The following is a 20,717-nucleotide window of genomic DNA, read 5'->3' as shown; positions in this document are numbered from 1 at the left end:
GTAGCAACCTGTGCAGCTCTGGTGAATTCCATGCCCAGGAGGGTTAAGGCAGTGCTGGATAATAATGGTGGTCACACAAAATATTGACACTTTGGGCACAATTTGGACATGTTCACTGTGGGGTGTACTCACTTATGTTGCCAGCCATTTAGACATTAATGGCTGTGTGTTGAGTTATTTTCAGAAGACAGTAAATCTACACTGCTATACAAGCTGTACACTGACTACTCTAAGTTATATCCAAGTTTCATGTCTATAGTGTTGTCCCATGAAAAGATATAATAAAATATTTGCAGAAATGTGAGGGGTGTACTCACTTTTGTGATACACTGTACATAAGGTGACAAGACTGGTTTAAGTCAATTTTTAATCTAAAGACATATTTTTATCCCTTGCTTGACTGTATTTGAGCTTTCTCTAATGCCCTCTTCTATGTATTGTAAGGTCTTGTATTGCTTCTAGCAGACTAGCCCTTGATAATGCAATCCATATTGTAATGTTGTCAATCCAGTTTATTATTGGTCTTGTTCCTCTTCTAAGGCTTTCCAAAAGTTCTGTCATAACACAGCCTTCAGTGTTCTCATGTGGACACCTCATCACACACCCAAAGTAATGTAACTTGCAAGACTTTATGTGGTTCAGTAGCTTATTTTTTATTCTGGCCATATTGTAAACTTTCTCAGTGGTCATTATCTTCCTCCATGAGATTTTAGGAGTTGATGCTCTTGTTCTTAAAAGCCTGAATTTACTAGGGATCTTCAAAATGTTTCCGCACTTTTATATCGTCGCTGTCCGATGAAAAACTCGTATCTTCACTTTTAGCCGTTTTCACTTTTTTACGTGTTGATTGTGGGTACCATATGACCAATGAAAAGATGAAAAATCACGCAATCTGTTTAACGAGTATCTCTATTGGCTGCTAGATTAAATGTGCTTATTTGACCAGGTATAGTCTAGTATAGTAATTCATACCGGCAGTATTTAAAAGAACACACAACAGGCTGTGCAGGAAGTTGGACGTGCTCTTTGGAATTCACGAAAAGAAATCTGCATATGTAATTGGTCATGTCTGACTGGATATAATCCGAATTTAGCGCCATCTGATTTCCACCTTTTTGGACGCTTAAAGAAGCTTAAAGGGAAAGAAGAAGATGCAGCGCTGCATCAGTGGCTACACGCTCAACCAAAAACAACTTTTGCTGATGGCATTAAAAATGGAAAAATGCATCAGAAGGTGACTGTGTAGAAAAGTGATGTTATTTGTTTTTGAAATTCTTAATAAATAGAGATAAAACTTTTTGAAAAACCCAATAACAATTAAAAAAGAATGACTTTATTAACATTAGCCCCAGTAATGGAATGGAATTTCCTTATTGGAACAGAGTCTGGACATTGCAGCGGTCGGTCAGTGGGGTTTTTGTGTCCGTGGCACATAATTTCAGCAAATGACCAGAGATACAATCATTACTCGAATGGTTGAACAGCAAAAAAATTTATTTTCTTGATCATTTGCCAAAGAAAAATCAAGCTACTACAATGGTAAGAACCATAATGTGCCAAATGTCTACCAGTAGGCAGATACCATCATATAGCTCATATAGCTCTCCTATGGTTCCTGCATTCTTGTACAAATAAAATACAAATAAAAATTAATAATTAAATTAAAATGAAGGATTTCCAGACAGACCTTGGAGGTTGGGTACTTGTTAAAGACTCTGAACATAGCCATCTCTGCAGCGATGGTTTTTCCCGAGCCGGTCGGCGCCCCGAGCAGCACGTTGCTATCAGTGTGGTAGAGTGTGTGAAAGATCTGGGTCTGAATGGGGTTGTAATGGGTGAACTTGTACAGACTCTCATATTCCCTATTTCCCAGTGCCGTTACTGATAGCGGCTGCAGGTCCAGCAGTTCTGAAGAGACAACAGATACATCAGGAACGTTTACTGTACAAAGTGTGTGTTGTGTGTGTGTGTGTGTGTGTGTGAGAGAGAGCGAGTATGTGGCACACACCTGTGTGTGGGGGGTGTCTCTCAGGTAAAATGAGCTGCTGGAAGTTGATGATGCATACGGCCTCAGAGCCCAGCCAGCGGTCAGAAACGGCACGGATGTAGTACTGAGAAGGCATGGGCTCAAAGATGGGGATGGTGAACACCACCTGCTGAGGCTCCCCACTCACCACCTAAAAATAGAGTATAGAAGAAAGGAAGGAAGAAAAAGAGAGAATTAGAGAATGTATCATAATAAACAAGACTTTGTCTGTTTTTAATAAAAAATGAGTACAGACATTTAATGTTCTAACAAATCAATCCATTGATTGGTATAGGAACCTCAATTTAATGGACCTTTAATTAACAGATTTCGGATTTAACGGACAATAACTGTAAAACCAACTGTCCGGTCCGATTGTTTAAAATTCCCAGCGAGAAGCGTCCCAGATCCAGTAGTTTAGTAATCGCCCGATAGCTAGCGCACGTCTCTCTGTTTACATGAGTGATAGGCTTTATTTTGTCAGGAGGCTCGCTTTGTTCTCGCCTTTATTTCTGTTTTATGCTTCATTTTTGCAAGTTCTAGTGCTTGGTTCTGCACCAGCAGAGCTTCAGACTTAGAAAAATAGAAAGTCTGAGCCCCCACTATACGATCATGGCACATAAAACAAAATCTCCTCCAGCACACAAGGTAAATGAAATTTCTCTCCAGTAGTACAGTACATCAATTTTAATATTTATTTACAGGTTTTACATTACATACTAACATATCTATTTTACTGTTGATCATATGTGCATGTTCATCACTTTTGTGGACCTTAGTGCTGTGTTTTAGAATAAATACGTTAAAGGTTCCACTTTAAAAAGCCTAGATGGAAGCATATGTTGCTCCAAGATGCATATGAGCCTCTTATAAATAATATTGCTAAGGAATAAGGTATGTGCGCAAGGGACCAATGATAATGGCACTTAAACAATCCTTTATTATAACAAAAGCTGTTTTTTAAATTTGCAAACATAAGAATTATTATATCACAAAAAAAAAAAAAAAAAATCCATGTTGCCATCAGTCCATCACAGATGAGCTCACGCCCTAAGAAGTCAGTGGCATTTCTGGATGTTGTTGATATATGGACTCAATTTTGCATTGCAGTTTCTTATCTTGCATTTGTAGAAGATGTAGTGACAAGAGTTTTTTTTTTCATACAGAAGTCTTCCAAAGCCCGTGTGATTATATACATAATAGAAGCATGTTGATTTTTAATACAGTGCCATCAGAGGGATCAAAAATCACAGACACCAAGTATCGGTTTTTGGACTTGTCTTTAAATTCTTTGTACTTTATGTTTAGACTGTTGGTCTACTCACTCACAACGTTCTTTTTCTCCACAGTAGAGAACTCAATCCCACCATTGCTTGTAAAATGACTGATAATTGTGTTTACGCTCCTGTTATAGCCAATTATTAAATTAACACCTGTGTAAACTTCCGAAAAATATGTGTAATGCTCCCATAAACAACTCAGTGTTATATTATACTGTCCTAAATTTTATGAACATGTATATTTAAGTTGATATTTATTTATTTGGGTTTATATGCCATATTTAACACATATGTGTCATTTAATGGCAAAAAATTATCATGTTTCTGTCTGCTTATTTGATCTTGTCTTTATATTGAAGTCCATTTTATATTTTATTTTTTATGGTTGTAGGGTAGGTCAGAGCTGTACTTGTGTTGTCTTGTGTAAGAGTTTATTTTGTGGTTTCAGGCACGTGTACTTGTTCTCTGTCCTAGGTGTATTTGGGGCATTCTATTAAAATGTGTTTTATTGTAACAGGTGTTTTGCAGATTTCACAGGTTGGTGGGTTTTCTCCTTTTATCAGATGTTGGTATTCAAGTTGGCTCTCTTTGTGCTGTTTGTAATACTGTATGCTGTATACTGAACCTGTCAAAAAACAGTTCACTAAATGCCACTGCTGTTTTTATTAACATTTCACTCACTGTCCCAACTGTTTTGGGGTTATATTTATGACTCCTTACCTGTTTCTTTTGCAGGAGAAAATACTCTGAGTGGTAAATGTGGTCGTTGATGGGGTCTTCAACCCACAGCCACCATGGTTCCCCGACTGAGCCATGCACCTTAAACAGACACATAAGGATGGGGGATATCATTAAATTGACAGAAATCACCGGATCCCCTGCTTCTGTGGGAGCCGAGACCATTTCTGCACGTGTGTGTGTCAGAGCTCAACACAGAAAGCATGCAGCGGTAGCCTCTGATGGGAGCTGGGGTAGGAAAAGGCTAGTGTATACATAGATAAAACTGTAATGAGTTTGTGAACGACATGCACCCACTGGGATGAATTACAACCTTCTGCAGAAAGCGACGCTCAGCTAGACTGCTCTGTGTTTCTGAAGAGGTTTGCAGAGCTGCTGCGTGTACGTTTGCACTGGGATCACCGCTAAGCTCTGGGTGTTCTGTTACAACTCTCCAAGCACCGCTAATCGGACACGAACGCTCCTCTTCCAGAATCAGCCTAGCCGTCAATGGTGCTACAAAAGGCCTCCTGTTCCAGCCAGAGCTCGGCTAAAGCCCAGCACTAATCTGGTCCTAATCCTCTCCCAAGCTTTTCTGTCAGGTCCAAGCACAGAGACTGGATAAGACCCGGAAACGTGGAACTTATGGTAAAAATAATCAGGCAGAAATGAGACAGCTACATTTTCTAATAGAGTTTACATTTCCTAAGTCAAATATAAAGGCAGTTGTAGTCTAGTGGTTAAGGTAATGGACTGGTAATAGAAAATGTTGCTAGTTCAAGCCCTACCACTGCCAGGTTGCCACAGTTGGACCCTTAAGCAAGGCCCTTAACCCTCAATTGCTATGAAAATATACTATCTTAGTACTGGAAGTCACTTTGGATGTGTAAGGGTCCAATGTGCTAGCTTACTACTGCCGAAATCTTAAGCTCGACCTCCAGCTGATAGCCCACACAGGCACACTTGGCACTGCATTTGTGAGTTCTGCTGGCTGGTTAAGGTGACTGCACAATGTGGTCATCCTAATGTAGGGCAGTTGTAGTCTAGCTGTTAAGGTACTGGACTAGTAATCCAAAGGTTGCTGGTTCAAGCCTTACCACTGCCAGGTTACCACTGTTGGGCCCTTAAGCAAGGTCCTTAACCCTTAATTGCTTAGACAGTATACTGGCACAGTGCTGTAGGTCGCTGTGGATCAAAGCATCTGCTAAATGCCAATGTAAATGTGAGTAGAAAAACAGTATTAATTTATGCCACTCAGGTTGTGCAAGGGCCCAATGGGCTAATTTACTACTGCTGAAATCTCAAGCTCGACCTTCAGCCAGTAGCCCACACAGACACAGACGGCTGTGTCTAAGGTAGGGTGGATGGTTTCTTCATTGCTACTGCATTTGTGCCTTCTGCTGACTGGTAAAGGCACTTGCACAAGGGATGGTAAAAATGCTGATTTACGGATGGTAGTGTGTGTACACAATACTGCTTTTTCTGAAAACCTGTCTCTGGTAGGTGAAAAGAAGTGGTTGGCAAATGCAAAAGTGTCGGTGGGAGCATGTGATAGTCTGCGGCTCTTCTGGGTCAGGGTTGGCAGCAGCAATGAAAGTATAATTGGGCAATTGGAAATTAATAGGTAGGAAAAAAATAAAATAAAAACAATGTCATCCTTATTAACCACTTCATCCTGATCAGGGTTGTGATGGGTTCAGAGCCATCAGAAAAAAACACAACTAATTACTTACACATGGGTGTGACAAGGTCTGATTAAATCCTTGCCTCTAGTCCCTGTCTGTAAGGAAACTTTCTTCTTCTAAAATCATGGAAAAGGTTGATTGGCTGCTCTAAATTGCCCCACGTTGTGAGAAAATACAACCCCAAATCAGAAAAAGTTGGGACAACATGGAAAATGCAAATAATATAAACACAGAGTTCCTTACATTTACTTTTATTTGATGTCAGACAGGATGAACCTGACATATTTCATGTTTTATCTGCTCAACTTCATTTCATTTATTAATAAACATCCACTCCTGCATTTCAGTCCTGCAACACATTCCAAAAAAAGTTGGGACAGTAAAGCATTTACCACTTTGTAATGTTGCCATTCCTTTTCACCACACTTAAGAGTTTTGGCACCAAGGAGACCAAGTGATTTAGTGTTTCAGCTTTTATTTTGTCTCATTCTTCCTGCAAACACGTCTTAAGATGTGCAACAGCTTGCACCCCTTGGCCTTTACGCACTGAAATTCCTCCAGATTTCTTGAATTGTTTTATGATATTATGCACTGTAGAGGGAGAAATATGCAAATCCCTTCCAATCTTTCTTTGAGGTACATTGTTTTTAAACATTTCAATAATTTTCTCACACATTTGTTGGTAAACTGGATCCTCTGATCATCTTTGCTCATCAAAGACTCAGCCCTTCCTGGATGCTGCTTTTGTACTGAACCATGATTACAATCACCTGTTTGGAATCACATCATTATTTAGTTTTTTCACCACATTACTAGCCCTAAATTGCCCCCGTCCCAACTTTTTTTGGAATGTGTTGCAGGCCTGAAATGCAGGAATGGAGGTTTATTAACAAATGAAATGAAGTTGAGCAGAAAAAAACATGAAATATCTCAGGTTCATCCTGTCTGCAATCAAATAAAAGTCAAAGTAAATGTAAGAAACACTGTGTTTTTATTTCATTTGCATTTTTCATACTGTCCCAACTGTTTCTGATTTGGGGTTGTTAAAAAGTGTAAGACTGGTGCCTTGTCCACAGTGTATTCCTGCCTCATGACACTGAGCCTATTGCAATTCTAAACAGGATGAAGCAGAGAGTTACAAATAAATGAATAAAAAACTATCCACATGATTTGCTAGGAAACTGGAGTACCCGGTGAAAACTCAAATGAACATTGGAGTCCTCACAGAAAGTGATCAGTGATGAGGACTACAACTAAATCCCCAGGACCCTGGTGACAGCCAGACCTGTGGTCTGATTTAAATAACTGCTCATATGAAAGACAGATAATAGGCGCAAATCGTCCTCAGAAAACGTTCAAACAGTTTAGAATCACGGGAAATCATCAACCAAGTTGACGAAGTGCACTCTCAGCATGAAAACAAAACCTAAAACGTGTGTGACAGCTATATTAAGAGGTCTGAAAGGGGTCAGAGGAAAAGTTTATGAGTGTGAAGGCACTCAGGAGACTCGCAGGAGAAGTGAAGTCCTGAGCAGCTGCTACTTAATGAAGAGTGTTTGTTTTTAAAAGCAACAGACTTCAGGCGTGCTCCTGAAACCAGCCAAGTGTGGCGAGATCAGACTCGGCACACGGACAGTTCAACTTCACACGCTGTATCCTTCAAGCTGCTCTTACACTAAAGTACCACCCTGACACGCCGCCCACTGGGAATATCTGATTAATTAAACATAAACAAAGTGAGAGGAAACTGGGGAAAAAGATCACACAAACTTTACATCACGAATGTAAAAAGTCACATGCAAGAAAGAAGCTTGTTTCAGTTGAGCTTTGAGCTGCTGATGTTGGAGCGGGAAGGGGGGGGGGGGGGGGTCGTTCTAGCACAGAAGCATCCAAGCCCACGCCTACCCCTGACTGTCACTCTTGTTCTAACAGCTTGTAATTTATGGCAGATCTGTTTCTGATGCTTCTTGGATTATATTTGACTCTTTGCAGGTGAAATTTTGGGTTTTTCTCCCAATCTTGGTAAGAGAACAATGTTTCATGAACTTTTAATGGCTTCAGTAGAGGGATGTTAATAATTAACAAATAAACTGATGTCACTTTTTTTTTGGAACATTTTGTTCCTCTGCAGGAATATAAAGGTAGGAAAGTGCTGGCCATGATGTATTAACTACTAATTTACTTGATCAGCTTATTTTCAAGACCCATTTTAAAATGGATTTCTAGATACTGATTTTCTGATGTATGCTAGTATTACATTTACATTTCAAGCATTTAGCAGATGCTTTTATCCAAAGCGACTTACAGTTATGACTAAATACAGCTTGAGCAACTGAGGGTTAAGAACCATGCTCAGGGGCCCAACAGTGGTGGTGGTGAGGTTTGAATCGGCAACCTCATGATTACTAGTCTTCTATCTTAACCATTGAGCTACCACTGCCTAAAAGCTGAACTAGCTCAGGAAACTGTGTTTATGTTGAACTAACTGTTTAACATTATAACCACATTCAAAACGTTTCTATCCTTGTTGACATAAATGCATAATGTGTCTTATATTTTCATGGGTCAGTAAAGTTTTGTCACTTAATCATTGATGATGGTGAGTGATTGGTTAAACATTTTGTATCTTTAGTTCAGTTCAACTATCTCAATCTGTACAGGCAAAGAAAAGTAAAAAAAAAAAAATAGGTCATCCACATCCATAGGATACACAAAACACGAAAAATACACTCTAAAACGTGTAGAACAGACAAGAAAAAAGGCAGCATGAAAGTACAGACACAGAGCTACTGAGTAGGTTGCCACTCACTGCGGTGCCAGAAGTTAACATATTGAATTATACTGAACATAGGAAGATACTGAAGATAGGAGAAGAACTAAACTTTATTACCCAGACTGGCTTTTAACAGATAAACCAAGCACCTCCAAATTTTTGGTGCCATATTGAGTCTTAAGTGAGTTACCCTGCCCCTGCATGATTGATTAATTAAGATGGATGAATGGATGAATGGATAGACAGATAGATAGATGGATAGATAGATATTATTATAGATAGATATATAGATAGACAGATATACAGATAGATAAACAGATAGATAGATAGATAGATAGATAGATAGATAGATTAGATAGGTAGGTAGGTAGGTAGGTAGATAGATAGATTAGATTAGATTAGATAGATAGATAGATAGATAGATAGATAGATAGATAGATAAGATTAGATTAGATAGATAGATAGATAGATAGATAGATAGATAGATAGATAGATAGATAGATAGATAGATAGACAGATTAGATTAGATAGATAGATTAGATTAGATTAGATAGATAGATAGATAGATAGATAGATAGACAGATTAGATTAGATAGATAGATAGATAGATAGATAGATAGATAGATAGATAGATAGATAGATAGACAGATTAGATTAGATAGATAGATTAGATTAGATAGATAGATAGATAGATAGATAGATAGACAGATTAGATTAGATAGATAGATAGATAGATAGATAGATAGATAGATAGATAGATAGATAGATAGATTAGATTAGATAGATAGATAGATAGATAGATAGATAGATAGATAGATAGATAGATAGATAGATAGATAGATAGATAGATAGATAGATAGATACAGTGGGGCCAAAAAGTATTTAGTCAGCCACTGATTGTGCAAGTTCTCCTACTTAGAAAGATGAGAGAGGTCTGTAATTTTCATCATAGGTACACTTCAACTATGAGAGACAAAATGAGAAAAAAAAATCCAGGAAATCACATTGTAGGATTTTTAAAGAATTTATTTGTAAATTATGGTGGAAAATAAGTATTTGGTCACCCACAAACAAGCAAGATTTCTGGCTCTCACAGACCTGTAACTTCTTCTTTAAGAAGCTCTTCTGTCCTCCACTCGTTACCTGTATTAATGGCACCTGTTTGACCTCGTTATCTGTATAAAAGACACCTGTCCACAGCCTCAAACAGTCAGACTCCAAACTCAACCATGGCCAAGACCAAAGAGCTGTCGAAGGACACCAGGAAGAAAATTGTAGACCTGCACCAGGCTGGGAAGAGTGAATCTACAATAGGCAAGCAGGTTGGTGTGAATAAATCAACTGTGGGAGCAATTGTAAGAAAATGGAAGACATACAAGACCATTGATAATCTCCCTCGATCCCGTGGGGTCAAAATGATCATGAGAACGGTGAGCAAAAATCCCAGAACTACACGGAGGGACCTGATGAATGACCTGCAGAGAGCTGGGACCAAAGTAACAAAGGCTACCATCAGTAACACACTACGCCGAGAGGGACTCAAATCCTGCAGTGCCAGGCGTGTCCCCCTGCTTAAGCCAGTACATGTCCAGGCCCGTCTGAAGTTTGCCAGAGAGCATATGGATGATCCAGAAGAGGATTGGGAGAATATCATGTGGTCAGATGAAACCAAAATGGAACTTTTTGGTAAAAACTCAACTCGTCGTGTTTGGAGGAAGAAGAAGAACCCAAGAACACCATACCTACTGTGAAGCATGGGGGTGGAAACATCATGCTTTGGGGCTGTTTTTCTGCAAAGGGGACAGGACGACTGATCCGTGTTAAGGGAAGAATGAACGGGACCATGTATCGTGAGATTTTAAGCCAAAACCTCCTTCCATCAGTGAGAGCATTGAAGATGGAACGTGGCTGGGTCTTCCAGCATGACAATGATCCCAAACACACCGCTCGGGCAACGAAGGAGTGGCTCTGTAAAAAGCATTTCAAGGTCCTGGAGTGGCCTAGCCAGTCTCCAGACCTCAACCCCATAGAAAATTTGTGGAGTCCGTGTTGCCCAGCGACAGCCCCAAAACATCACTGCTCTAGAGGAGATCTGCATGGAGGAATGGGCCAAAATACCAGCTACAGTGTGTGCAAACCTGGTGAAGACTTACAGGAAACGTTTCACCTCTGTCATTGCCAACAAAGGTTATGTTACAAAGTATTGAGTTGAACTTTTGTTATTGACCAAATACTTATTTTCCACCATAATTTACAAATAAATTCTTTAAAAATCCTACAATGTGATTTCCTGGATTTTTTTTTCTCATTTTGTCTCTCATAGTTGACAATACCAACAATGGCAACCTGGCAGTGGTGGGGTTTGAACCAGCAACCTTCTGCTTACTACTAGTCCAGTACCTTAACCGCTACCTTAACAACTGCCTTAATTGTGTTTTTACAAGCTGTAGTTACTTGTGTTTAACATCTTCTGTTCCCTCTCAGTGTGAAACGTATAACAGAAAGTAACATGACGTGTTCGACCGATCACCTGATGTGAACGTTTTCCATTCTTAATGCAGAGAAACCACCCAGATGCTAGATGTGGCTGAAGTATTACTCAAGCCACTGGAAAAACAAGCCTCTACATCACACCTGAACAGCGTATGAACCATCATGCTTATACTCAGGCTGTTTGGAGGGGTAAATCAGTGGGGAGGGGGGGGCTAAATCAGTGACCAGATGCTGACCATCAAGCTGGACATTCCCCTGTTAGACAGCAACGAAGTAAGACTGCAGCACAAGGAGGAAACACAGGGTCCATATGGGGCTCACTACCTCCCCTTTCCAACCCCTCCACTTCCACTCCGCACAACAAAGGCAGCAGCGCTTCAGCCATTCAAGCTTCTGTGATCTTACACACAGGGGAGAGATGGACAGATTAAGCTTTCCTTAAGCTGTACTAATCCAGGATTGGGGTGTGTGCGTGCACGTACATGTGTGTCGGGGGTGTCAGCATGTCGGATCCAGTGCTACAAATGTTTATAACCTGCACCTTTGCAGAGAACAGGACACACACCGTATTCTGCATGGGTTTTGGTTGCCATAGTTACCTGGTCGTTCCACTTAAAGTCAGGGGTCACGGAGAGGCGCACGCGCAGGACGGTCCTCGTGATGGGCTGGATGGCAGCTTCCATGAGTATGGCAGGAATCTGGTGGGCGCACTGCTTTACCTTCAGTCCGATGTTTACGTGGTGCAACATGTGACCTGCACACAAAACACACAGCGGATCTTTAGGTCTCTAGTGCATTTAGTTTAGCAGGAAATTACAAGACAGATCAGAAAGAAATTCAATAAAAAAAGTCAGTGTTGCTTACTAGAACATAATACTGTTGTTGTCATTCACTCACAGTTATTGCCCTCTATCTGAATGTCTTTGTTATTGCTTAATGTTCAAACTAAATGATTTAAATCATTATAGAAAACGTGATATTAAGCAAAGGGAACCTGGGCAAAGACACAACACATTTCTCGAAGCACAATTGTACTTATTTAAGACCTTTAAGCAAGGCCCTTAACCCTCAATTGCTTAGACTGTACACTGTCACACTACTGTAAGTCGCTTTGGATAAAATCTAATCTAAATTCATCCATCCATCCATCCATCCATCCCTCCATCTATCTATCTATCCATCCATTTATCTATCCATCCATCCATCCATCTATCTATCCATCCATTTATCTATCCATCCATCCATCCATCTATCTATCCATCCATTTATCTATCCATCCATCCATCTATCTATCCATCCATTTATCTATCCATCCATCCATCCATCTATCTATCCATCCATTTATCTATCCATCCATCCATCCATCCATCTATCTATCCATCCATCTATCCATCCATTTATCTATCCATCCATCCATCCATCCATCTATCCATTTATCTATCCATCCATCTATCCATCTATCTATCTATCCATCCATCCATCTATCTATCCATCCATTTATCTATCCATCCATCCATCCATCTATCTATCCATCCATTTATCTATCCATCCATCCATCCATCTATCTATCCATCCATTTATCTATCCATCCATCCATCTATCTATCCATCCATTTATCTATCCATTCATCCATCCATCCATCCATCTATCCATCTATCTATCCATCCATTTATCTATCCATCCATCCATCCATCCATCCATCCATCCATCTATCCATCCATTTATCTATCCATCCATCCATCCATCCATCCATCTATCCATCCATCTATATACAACAGATGGCACAGTGGCTCAGTGGGTAGCACAAGAAGGTCCTGGGTTAAATCCCCAGGTGGAGTGGTCCGGGTTCTGTCTGTGTGGAGTTTGCATGTTCTCCCCGTGTCTGCGTGGGCTTCCTCCGGGTGCTCCGGTTTCCTCCCACAGTACAAAGACGTGCAAGTGAGGTAAATTGGAGATACAAAATTGTCCATGACTGTGTTTGATATTAAAAACTTGAACTGATGAATCTTGTGTAACCAGTAAATGTAAAACATGACATTAAAATCTTTATATATATATATATATATATTTATATCATAGTACCTATATATCTAAATATGAGTCAAAAATGGGATCTCTGTACATTTGTCCATAACTTTGGCAAGTACAGTATTGATCAATGTTCAAAATTCTTTCACTGTTGCATTCAGAATTACATTTGATCATAGACTTAATATTACTTTGCCCACCACACCTTAGTGTGTAACTACAATATCTTAGAAAAACATTTTCACTAACAATTATATTTTTAAATGAATTACACACACCAAAATGTCAATTTATGACCAAATTCAACATGAATTATCTGATTTTGCAATAACAACTGGTAAGCACTGTTTAAAATGCCTCTCTTTCACATGGACACGAGCTTGAAGTAAATTGGTGTCATTAGTGAAGTCATTGGTGACAATGTCAGCTAAGCTGCACTTTAAATTTGTACATAATCTCTATTCCACAAAAAGCTCAGAAAAACATGTTGTTCAATTTTAAAGCGTGGAAATTGTTACAAATCAGATTCTGAGGCTCTAGGAATTCAGTGAACCACAACGAGAGCCACTGTTTCCAAAAAACCCAGAAGTGATGAGTAAACCCAGGCCTTCTGGAAGAGCTTAGTGACAACTCGTTCAAAACGTCACAAAAACTGCTGATGTTGCCAGCATCTGCTGAGGTCAGTGTTCAGGACGTCCCATTACAGAGAAGCAAAAGGGGATTAATCGTGGGAGGGCAGAAGGAGGAAACCACTTAAACATCAGTGCTTGTTTGACACATATATAAGTCCCTAAATAATCCACAAACCTTTTGGTATAATGTTCTATACACAGACGGACTGGACTTTTCTGGACATCAAGCATGTCTGACGAAACATTTTAACAACAGTTTAACGGGGTGATTTTACTGTGGTGGTTTGAGGGACTTTGCTGCATCAGGAACCTTCCACTACTTCACTACTGTGAAAAAAATGAATTTCACTCTGAAAAATCTTACAACGGAAAGTCATCTGTCTGTAATCATGTTGTTTAGTGTTGTACTTATGCAGTATGAGTATTACTTATGCAGCAGGACAGTCATTCACAATACAAAGTTTATTTAAAGATTTTATAAAAATCTGAAAATGAGCAGCACTTAGTACTGAGTTTGTCTCCAATTTAAAGCAGACTTGCAGAAAGGAGTAAGGCAAAAATTAAAAAAGCTAATCACATTATAAAAAGTGTTAGTTGCAGTTGGTGTGCAACCAGTTTTACATTTAGAAGGCAAGTATTTTTACAGGGGTCATATAGGTGTTGGCTAGCTTTGCTGCTTAAATGAATTCAATTTAGTTTTACAAAATATATAGCATTTTAGTCAAATTTCCTACATGTAATATCATGCTTTGTTCATGGAAAAAGAAACAATTTAATGAGATAAATATGTAATACAAACGTAATTGCCGTTTTTGCAGCACTGTAGGTACAGAGACTCAAATCAATGTAAGCAAAACACAAAATAACTACAACAAAAAAAAAAATAGCTTATAGGTTTGGATAAATAACAATTCATGAAAACATAATTCATGACAATTACAGAAAATAACATTTTGTTACTTCAGAAATGTCTTTTCATAATTAAACGATGACTTTGAGCTGCTCCTGTTATGACTAAGTAGCCTCACACTAACAAAACCATATCTATTAATATACACACGCTTTAAATCAAGCATTTAAAATCAACACTAAAGCAGTAATACACAAGAGGAAGTATGTAGGGGACGTCCTGAATACTAAACACTGTTATGAAGCATCTGATACGATTAAATGTTTTCAGAATACAGCCGAGATTAAGAAAGTATTCAAACCTCTTGGATTTTCTGCACACTTACTGTGTTGAGGATTTGATTTTAAATGGATATGATAGCCTTTACCCATCAATCTACACTTAGTCACCAACATGGCAAAGTAAAAACATTCAGAATGTATTATTTTGAAAACGTGTCTAAAACTGAAGTTCACCTTTTGCAATGTAAACACAATCTATAACAACCTACAATTCAAAAATTCCAAGACATGCAGTCCAAGTTCCTTTTTATTAAAATGTTATTAAAAATTTATTTATTTATTTTAAAAATTTTGTTTATGCATTTTCTCCCCTTTTTCTCCCTTTTAGCGCGTCCAATTGCCAGATTGTGTCACTCTACACCAATGCCGATCCCCGCTCTGATTGAGGAGAACGAAGCTAACCCACGCCCCCTCCGACACGTTTGTTTGTTTTATTAGGATTTTAACGTCATGTTTTACACTTTGGTTACATTCATGACAGGAACGGTAGTTACTCATTACATAAGATTTATCAGTTCACAAGGTTATATTAAACACAGTGATGGACAATTTTTGTATCTCCAATTCACCTCCCTTCCACGTTTTTGGACTGTGGGAGGAAACCGGAGCACCCGGAGTAAACTTTTTTAATACCTTAAAAAACTACTTGTTTACAATCTGAGAATTGTACATTTTTACTCCTGTGCAAGCTTGTTAGAAGAAGGTTGGATGGGATAAACTGCTGTAGACTGAATTAGCAGTTACCAACAATCTGAGGTCTTGGCAATGCCAACAAAAAACATTGTTAAAACAAATTAATATTCCAGCTTTGTTTTTCTAACACGGTAAGATGCTGTTATTAAAAAAAAACTGATATTGCCTACAGCTTCATTTGGTACTAGAGGCACTTTTGCCTGGTAAATTTGAGTATGTTACAAGCTAGGGCCATGAGATTGTATCTAAAAAAGATTTAACTGTACAGACTGTGACAACAACAATAGTAAATATAAGTCATTTTTTGTATCTAAAGCTAGTAATCAGACAATTATTATTTATTTTTTATTATTATTATTTTTTGGTGATTCCTCTTTACAGAATTGATCTCTAATTACAAATCGTAAAACCAAATCAGGAATTAACAGTTGAAAACATCCACTCTGCACATGTAATTACACTGATCCACCACTGGATGATGCAAGAAAGTCACACTGCAGATAAAGCAATGAAGATGAATTTATATCATGAATTCCAATGTGTACTTTCAGTGCTTTAAATTACTACATAAACTACATAAAATACTACTCTTTTTTAATTATAAACCATTGTGACCATAGACTCACACTGGATTGTACTGACTCAGTGTTTTTTGTCTTCTGTACCATAAATCAATTTTCTATTTCCAGTTTGGGATGGCACAGTGGTGCAGTAGGTAGCACTGTCACCTAACAGCAAGAAGGTCCTGGGTTTGATTCCCCGTTCCTTTCTGTGTGGAGTTTGCCTGTTCTCCCCGTGTACAGTTGGGTTTCCTCTGGCGTCTTCGATTTTCTCCCATAGTCCAAAGACATGAAGTTAGATTAATTAGAGATAATAAGCATTGCTCTAAGTGAGCGAGTGTGTGTGTGTGTGTGTGTGTGTGTGTGTGACCTGTTCATGGTGTTTCCTGCTTTTTGCCCAATGAATCAGACCCACTATGACAATGAACCGTGTTAGCGTTAGTAAACAGACGATGAATGAAAGAAGGCTTCCAGTTTGCATCATTATTTTATAGGCCAAATTGAAAGTGCATTGTAAAATCAGGTAAACTGCATTGTGGAATCAGGGAAGAGGAATCAACTACATTTTAACACAAATTTCTATATGTTCTATCTAGCCCTTTCATTAACATCACTAGATAATTATAAAAAATGCAAAAAAAGTGCATGACTGTATAGTTTGCATGTCTTAAACTCAAAGTGAACCGATAAAAAGTAAATATATATAGCCAAAAAATATATATAGCCAGGCCGCCCAGGTGGAACAGCGGTAAAATGCGCTAGCACACCAGAGCTGACATTTCAAACTCATCTGTTCGAAACTCAGCCCTGCCATCCAGCTGTGCTGGGCGGCTACATGAACAACGATTGGCTTGTTGTTCATACAGGACGGGAAGCCGGATAGGGGTGCAATTACGACCTCTGCTGGCTGATTGATGGTGCCTGCACAAAGTCGAGGGATAATGTGGACAGGGTGTGGCTCTCTGTACACAAAGCTGATCCGCATATGAACTCAACTCGTGCAGATGAAAAGATGCAGGAACTCCACACGTGTCATAGGGGGCGTGTGTCAGTCTAATCAGAAGTGGGGATCAGCATCAGCAGAGAGGAAGTGTAATGCAATTGGGTAATTGGATATGTCTAGATTGGAAGAAAAAAAAAAAAAAAAAAAAAAAAAAAATTTTTATATATATATATATATATATATATACATATATAGCCTGCAATAATGTGGTCATTAGTGGCTAATCAAAGTTTGCTGCGACCATTTTTGTTTTGCAAAAGCACAGAAGCACTGAAATACATTCAGACTGAAGACCAGAGAATCAGAATCAACTCACCGATCTCATCCTTGCGCATTTCTTTGAGTTTGTCCACGCTGAGGTTTCTGTCCTCCAGTCTAGCGAGCACGGTGCCCGGCAGTGTAGCAAACTGACGCAGGGGGTGTGCCCAGCCCCACAGGCGCTTATCGATTACCTTGCAAAGGTTGAGCAGCCGGTAGGTCATGGCTGGCCAGCGCTTCCTCAGAGCGATCTCAAAAAGAGCCCTCACGATACGGGCAGCGTTCTGAGAAAAATACATACACAGCAGTGTATAGAAATTAAACACAAACATTAAAAAATACTGCACTTCAGTGTAATATCATGCTTCGTTCATGAGAATAAATTATTTAGTGGAAGAAATATGCAATAAAGATGACCAGAAGGAAAGTAATTGCTTTTTTACATGTACAAGGATGAGCCAAAACATTGGGAACAGCCAGGTAATATTTTATTTAATTATTTATTAGGATTTATTTTTAATGTCATGTTTTACACTTTGGTTACATCCATGACAGGAACGGTAGTTACTCATTACACAAGGTTCATCAGTTCACAAGGTTATATCAAACACAGTCATGGACAATTTTGTATCTCCAATTCACCTCACTTGCACATCTTTGGACTGTGGGAGAAAACCGGAGCACCCGGAGGAAACCCACACAGACAAGAACATACAAACTCCACACAGAAAGGACCTGGACCGCCCCACCTGAGGCTCGAACCCAGGACCTTCTTGCTGAGGGGAAACAGTGATTCAGTGGGTAGCATTGTCGCCTCAACCAAGTAATATGATAACATGAGCATGCCTTGGTGTTTCAGAAATACTGCAACCCATTTGTCTGGCCGTAAAGATTTGGCCTTATCAGAGTCACTCAGGTTTTTATGCTAACAGGCAGTGACATGCACATTTTGAGTGGTGCTAATGTTTTGGCTAAACTGTGGATGTCATGGGACTTCAGAAAACAGGTCTGCCATAAATTACCTGCTGGAACATGAGTGACCACAAATGTCCACAATTAAGCAAGCTATCAATCACCATGAGCTTTAAATCTGCCAGGCATGAAATAAACCACTGCTTTTTCTTTGTACATGTTATGATCAAGGAAATAGTACAGATATGGCTAGTTGTCATATATAATATAATTCACGAAATGATGTGACATTCTGTCTTCAGAACTACATATAATATTTTTTTAAATAAATTGTGTTAAGTTGCCGGGTCAAAAATATAAATTTAATGATAGCAACAAAAGACCTACAGTATAATAATTCACATTATACACTGCCTGGCCAAAAAAAAGGTCACCACCTGGATTTAACTAAGCAAATAGGTAAGAGCCTCCCATTGGATAATTACTGCATGGGTGATTGTTTCAGCTGGCAACAAGTTATTTAACCCTAACTGATACAGTGAGTAGCTTCTCATTTGTTAAACAACCATGTGGAAAGACACATCCTGTGGTCGTGGAAAAGATGTTAATCTGTTATAGAAGGGTCAAATTATTGACATGCATCACGCAGAGAAAACATCTAAGGAGAAGCTGAAACTACTAAAATCGGGTTAAGAACTGTCCAACGCATTATTAAAAAGTGGAAGGACAGCTGGGGGGGAAACATCATCTTTGAGGAAGGAATGTGGTCGGAAAAAAATCTTGAATGATTGTGATCGGCGATCACTTAAACGTTTAGTAGAAAAACTCCAGTAGAACTCAGGGAAATGTTTAATAGTGACAGTACGAGCATTTCCACATGCACAATGCGAAGGGAACTCAAGGGATTGGGACTAAACAGCTGTGTAGCCTTAAGAAAACCACTTGTCAGTGAAGCTAACCGGCAAAAACGGCTTTAATTTGCTAGGGAGCATAAAGATTGGACTCTGGAGCAATGGAAGAAGGTCATGTGGTCTGATGAGTCCAGATTTACCCTGTTCCAGAGTGATGGGCGCATCAGGGTAAGAAGAGAGGCGGCTGAAGTGATGCACCCATCATGCCTAGTGCCTACCGTACAAGCCTGTGGGGGCGGTGCTATGATCTGGGGTTGCTGTAGTCGGTCAGGTCTTGGTTCAGCAACATTATGTGCCCAAAGAATGAGGTCAGCTGACTACCTGAATATACTGAACCACCAGGTTATTCCATCAATGGAGTTTTTCTTCCCTGATGGCACGGGCGTATTCCAAGATGACAATGCCAGGATTCATCGGGCTCAAATTGTGAAAGAGAGAGGTTCAGGGAGCATGAGACATCATTTTCACACATGGATTGGCCACCACAGAGTCCAGACCTGAACCCCATTGAGAATCTTTGGGATGTGCTGGAGAAGACTTTGTGCAGTGGTCCAAATCTCCCATCATCAATACAAGATCTTGGGGAAAAATTAATGCAACTCTGGACAGAAATAAATGTTGTGACATTGCAGAAGCTTGTGGAAACGATGCCACAGCGAATGCGTGCCGTAATCAAAGCTAAAGGCGGTCCAACCAAATATTACAGTGTGTGACCTTTTTTTGGTCAGGCAGTGTAGTTCAAGCTGCTGTTAATAAACCCATCTTATTTAGCAACAGTACCACTCCTTAATCGTTAGTACTGCACTTGTGCCTAGTCCTGTTCATATCTGAGGATGCACACAAGCAACACAACGAATGTTTGCCTAGTTAACAGCAAGCATTCACGGTCAAAGTGTCGGAGCCTTGTAAGTTCTGGCAGAGAGACGTGATCTAGGTGTTTCTGTAATCAGGTACAAAGGGTAATAGATGCTACTGCTTTGATTAATTGATCTGAACTCGCTCTGATGTACATGCCAGAACAGCTGTTTTGTGTATCTGTGTGTTGGGGGGGTCCAGATGTTCATTCGCTGCTGTTTTATATGCCAGCAGAGCCACTAAGCTCTTTTTAGCCTCCTCCTTCAACAGTTCTTGTCAATAGCAACTGGGTCATTTCAGTCTATGTAATTATATTTAAACACTCCAGTGAAAGCCGAGCATGAGCACTGAAAAATTCTGAATGGAAAGTCACATATGGTGTGTTGACAAGGATTCTGGAGTGTGAACCTACAGAACATTTTTAATCAGAGCTAGGTCGAGCAGGAAGGTACCCTTGGTCTACAGTATAATGACATGGTTTAACAAGTCTAATGAGGAGAAACTCAAGTGGTCTGCACAGAGCCCTGAAGACATTTGGGATGAACTGGAACACTGATTGTGAACCAGTAACCAGTTGAGCTTGTCCAACATTAGTGCCTGACCTCACAATCACTCCTTTGAAAAAAAAGGCACAAATATCCACAACCACACTTCAAAATCTTGTGGATAGTCTGAGTGGAGACTGTTAGAGCCACAAAGA

The 20,717-nt window shown here is 39.4% G+C and overlaps 1 protein-coding gene across 1 annotated transcript in view; it reads right to left on the bottom strand.

Moving 5' to 3' along the window:
• Positions 1-20,717, bottom strand: part of ascc3 (activating signal cointegrator 1 complex subunit 3) — a 283,422-nt gene that overhangs the window by 59,311 nt on the left and 203,394 nt on the right. Inside the window, exons 21-25 of the mRNA XM_062991400.1 lie at positions 17,398-17,623; positions 11,574-11,728; positions 4,027-4,125; positions 2,009-2,177; positions 1,688-1,908 (exon numbers count right to left, since the gene is read on the bottom strand). Coding sequence (XP_062847470.1) covers positions 1,688-1,908; positions 2,009-2,177; positions 4,027-4,125; positions 11,574-11,728; positions 17,398-17,623 — 870 coding nt within the window. The remainder of the gene's footprint in view (positions 1-1,687; positions 1,909-2,008; positions 2,178-4,026; positions 4,126-11,573; positions 11,729-17,397; positions 17,624-20,717) is intronic.

The sequence above is a fragment of the Trichomycterus rosablanca genome, chromosome 3, assembly GCF_030014385.1.
Source record: "Trichomycterus rosablanca isolate fTriRos1 chromosome 3, fTriRos1.hap1, whole genome shotgun sequence".
Classification (NCBI taxonomy): Eukaryota; Metazoa; Chordata; class Actinopteri; order Siluriformes; family Trichomycteridae; genus Trichomycterus; species Trichomycterus rosablanca.
Note: the sequence above shows the minus strand (reverse complement) of the source record. Positions and strands in the feature narration are given on the sequence as shown.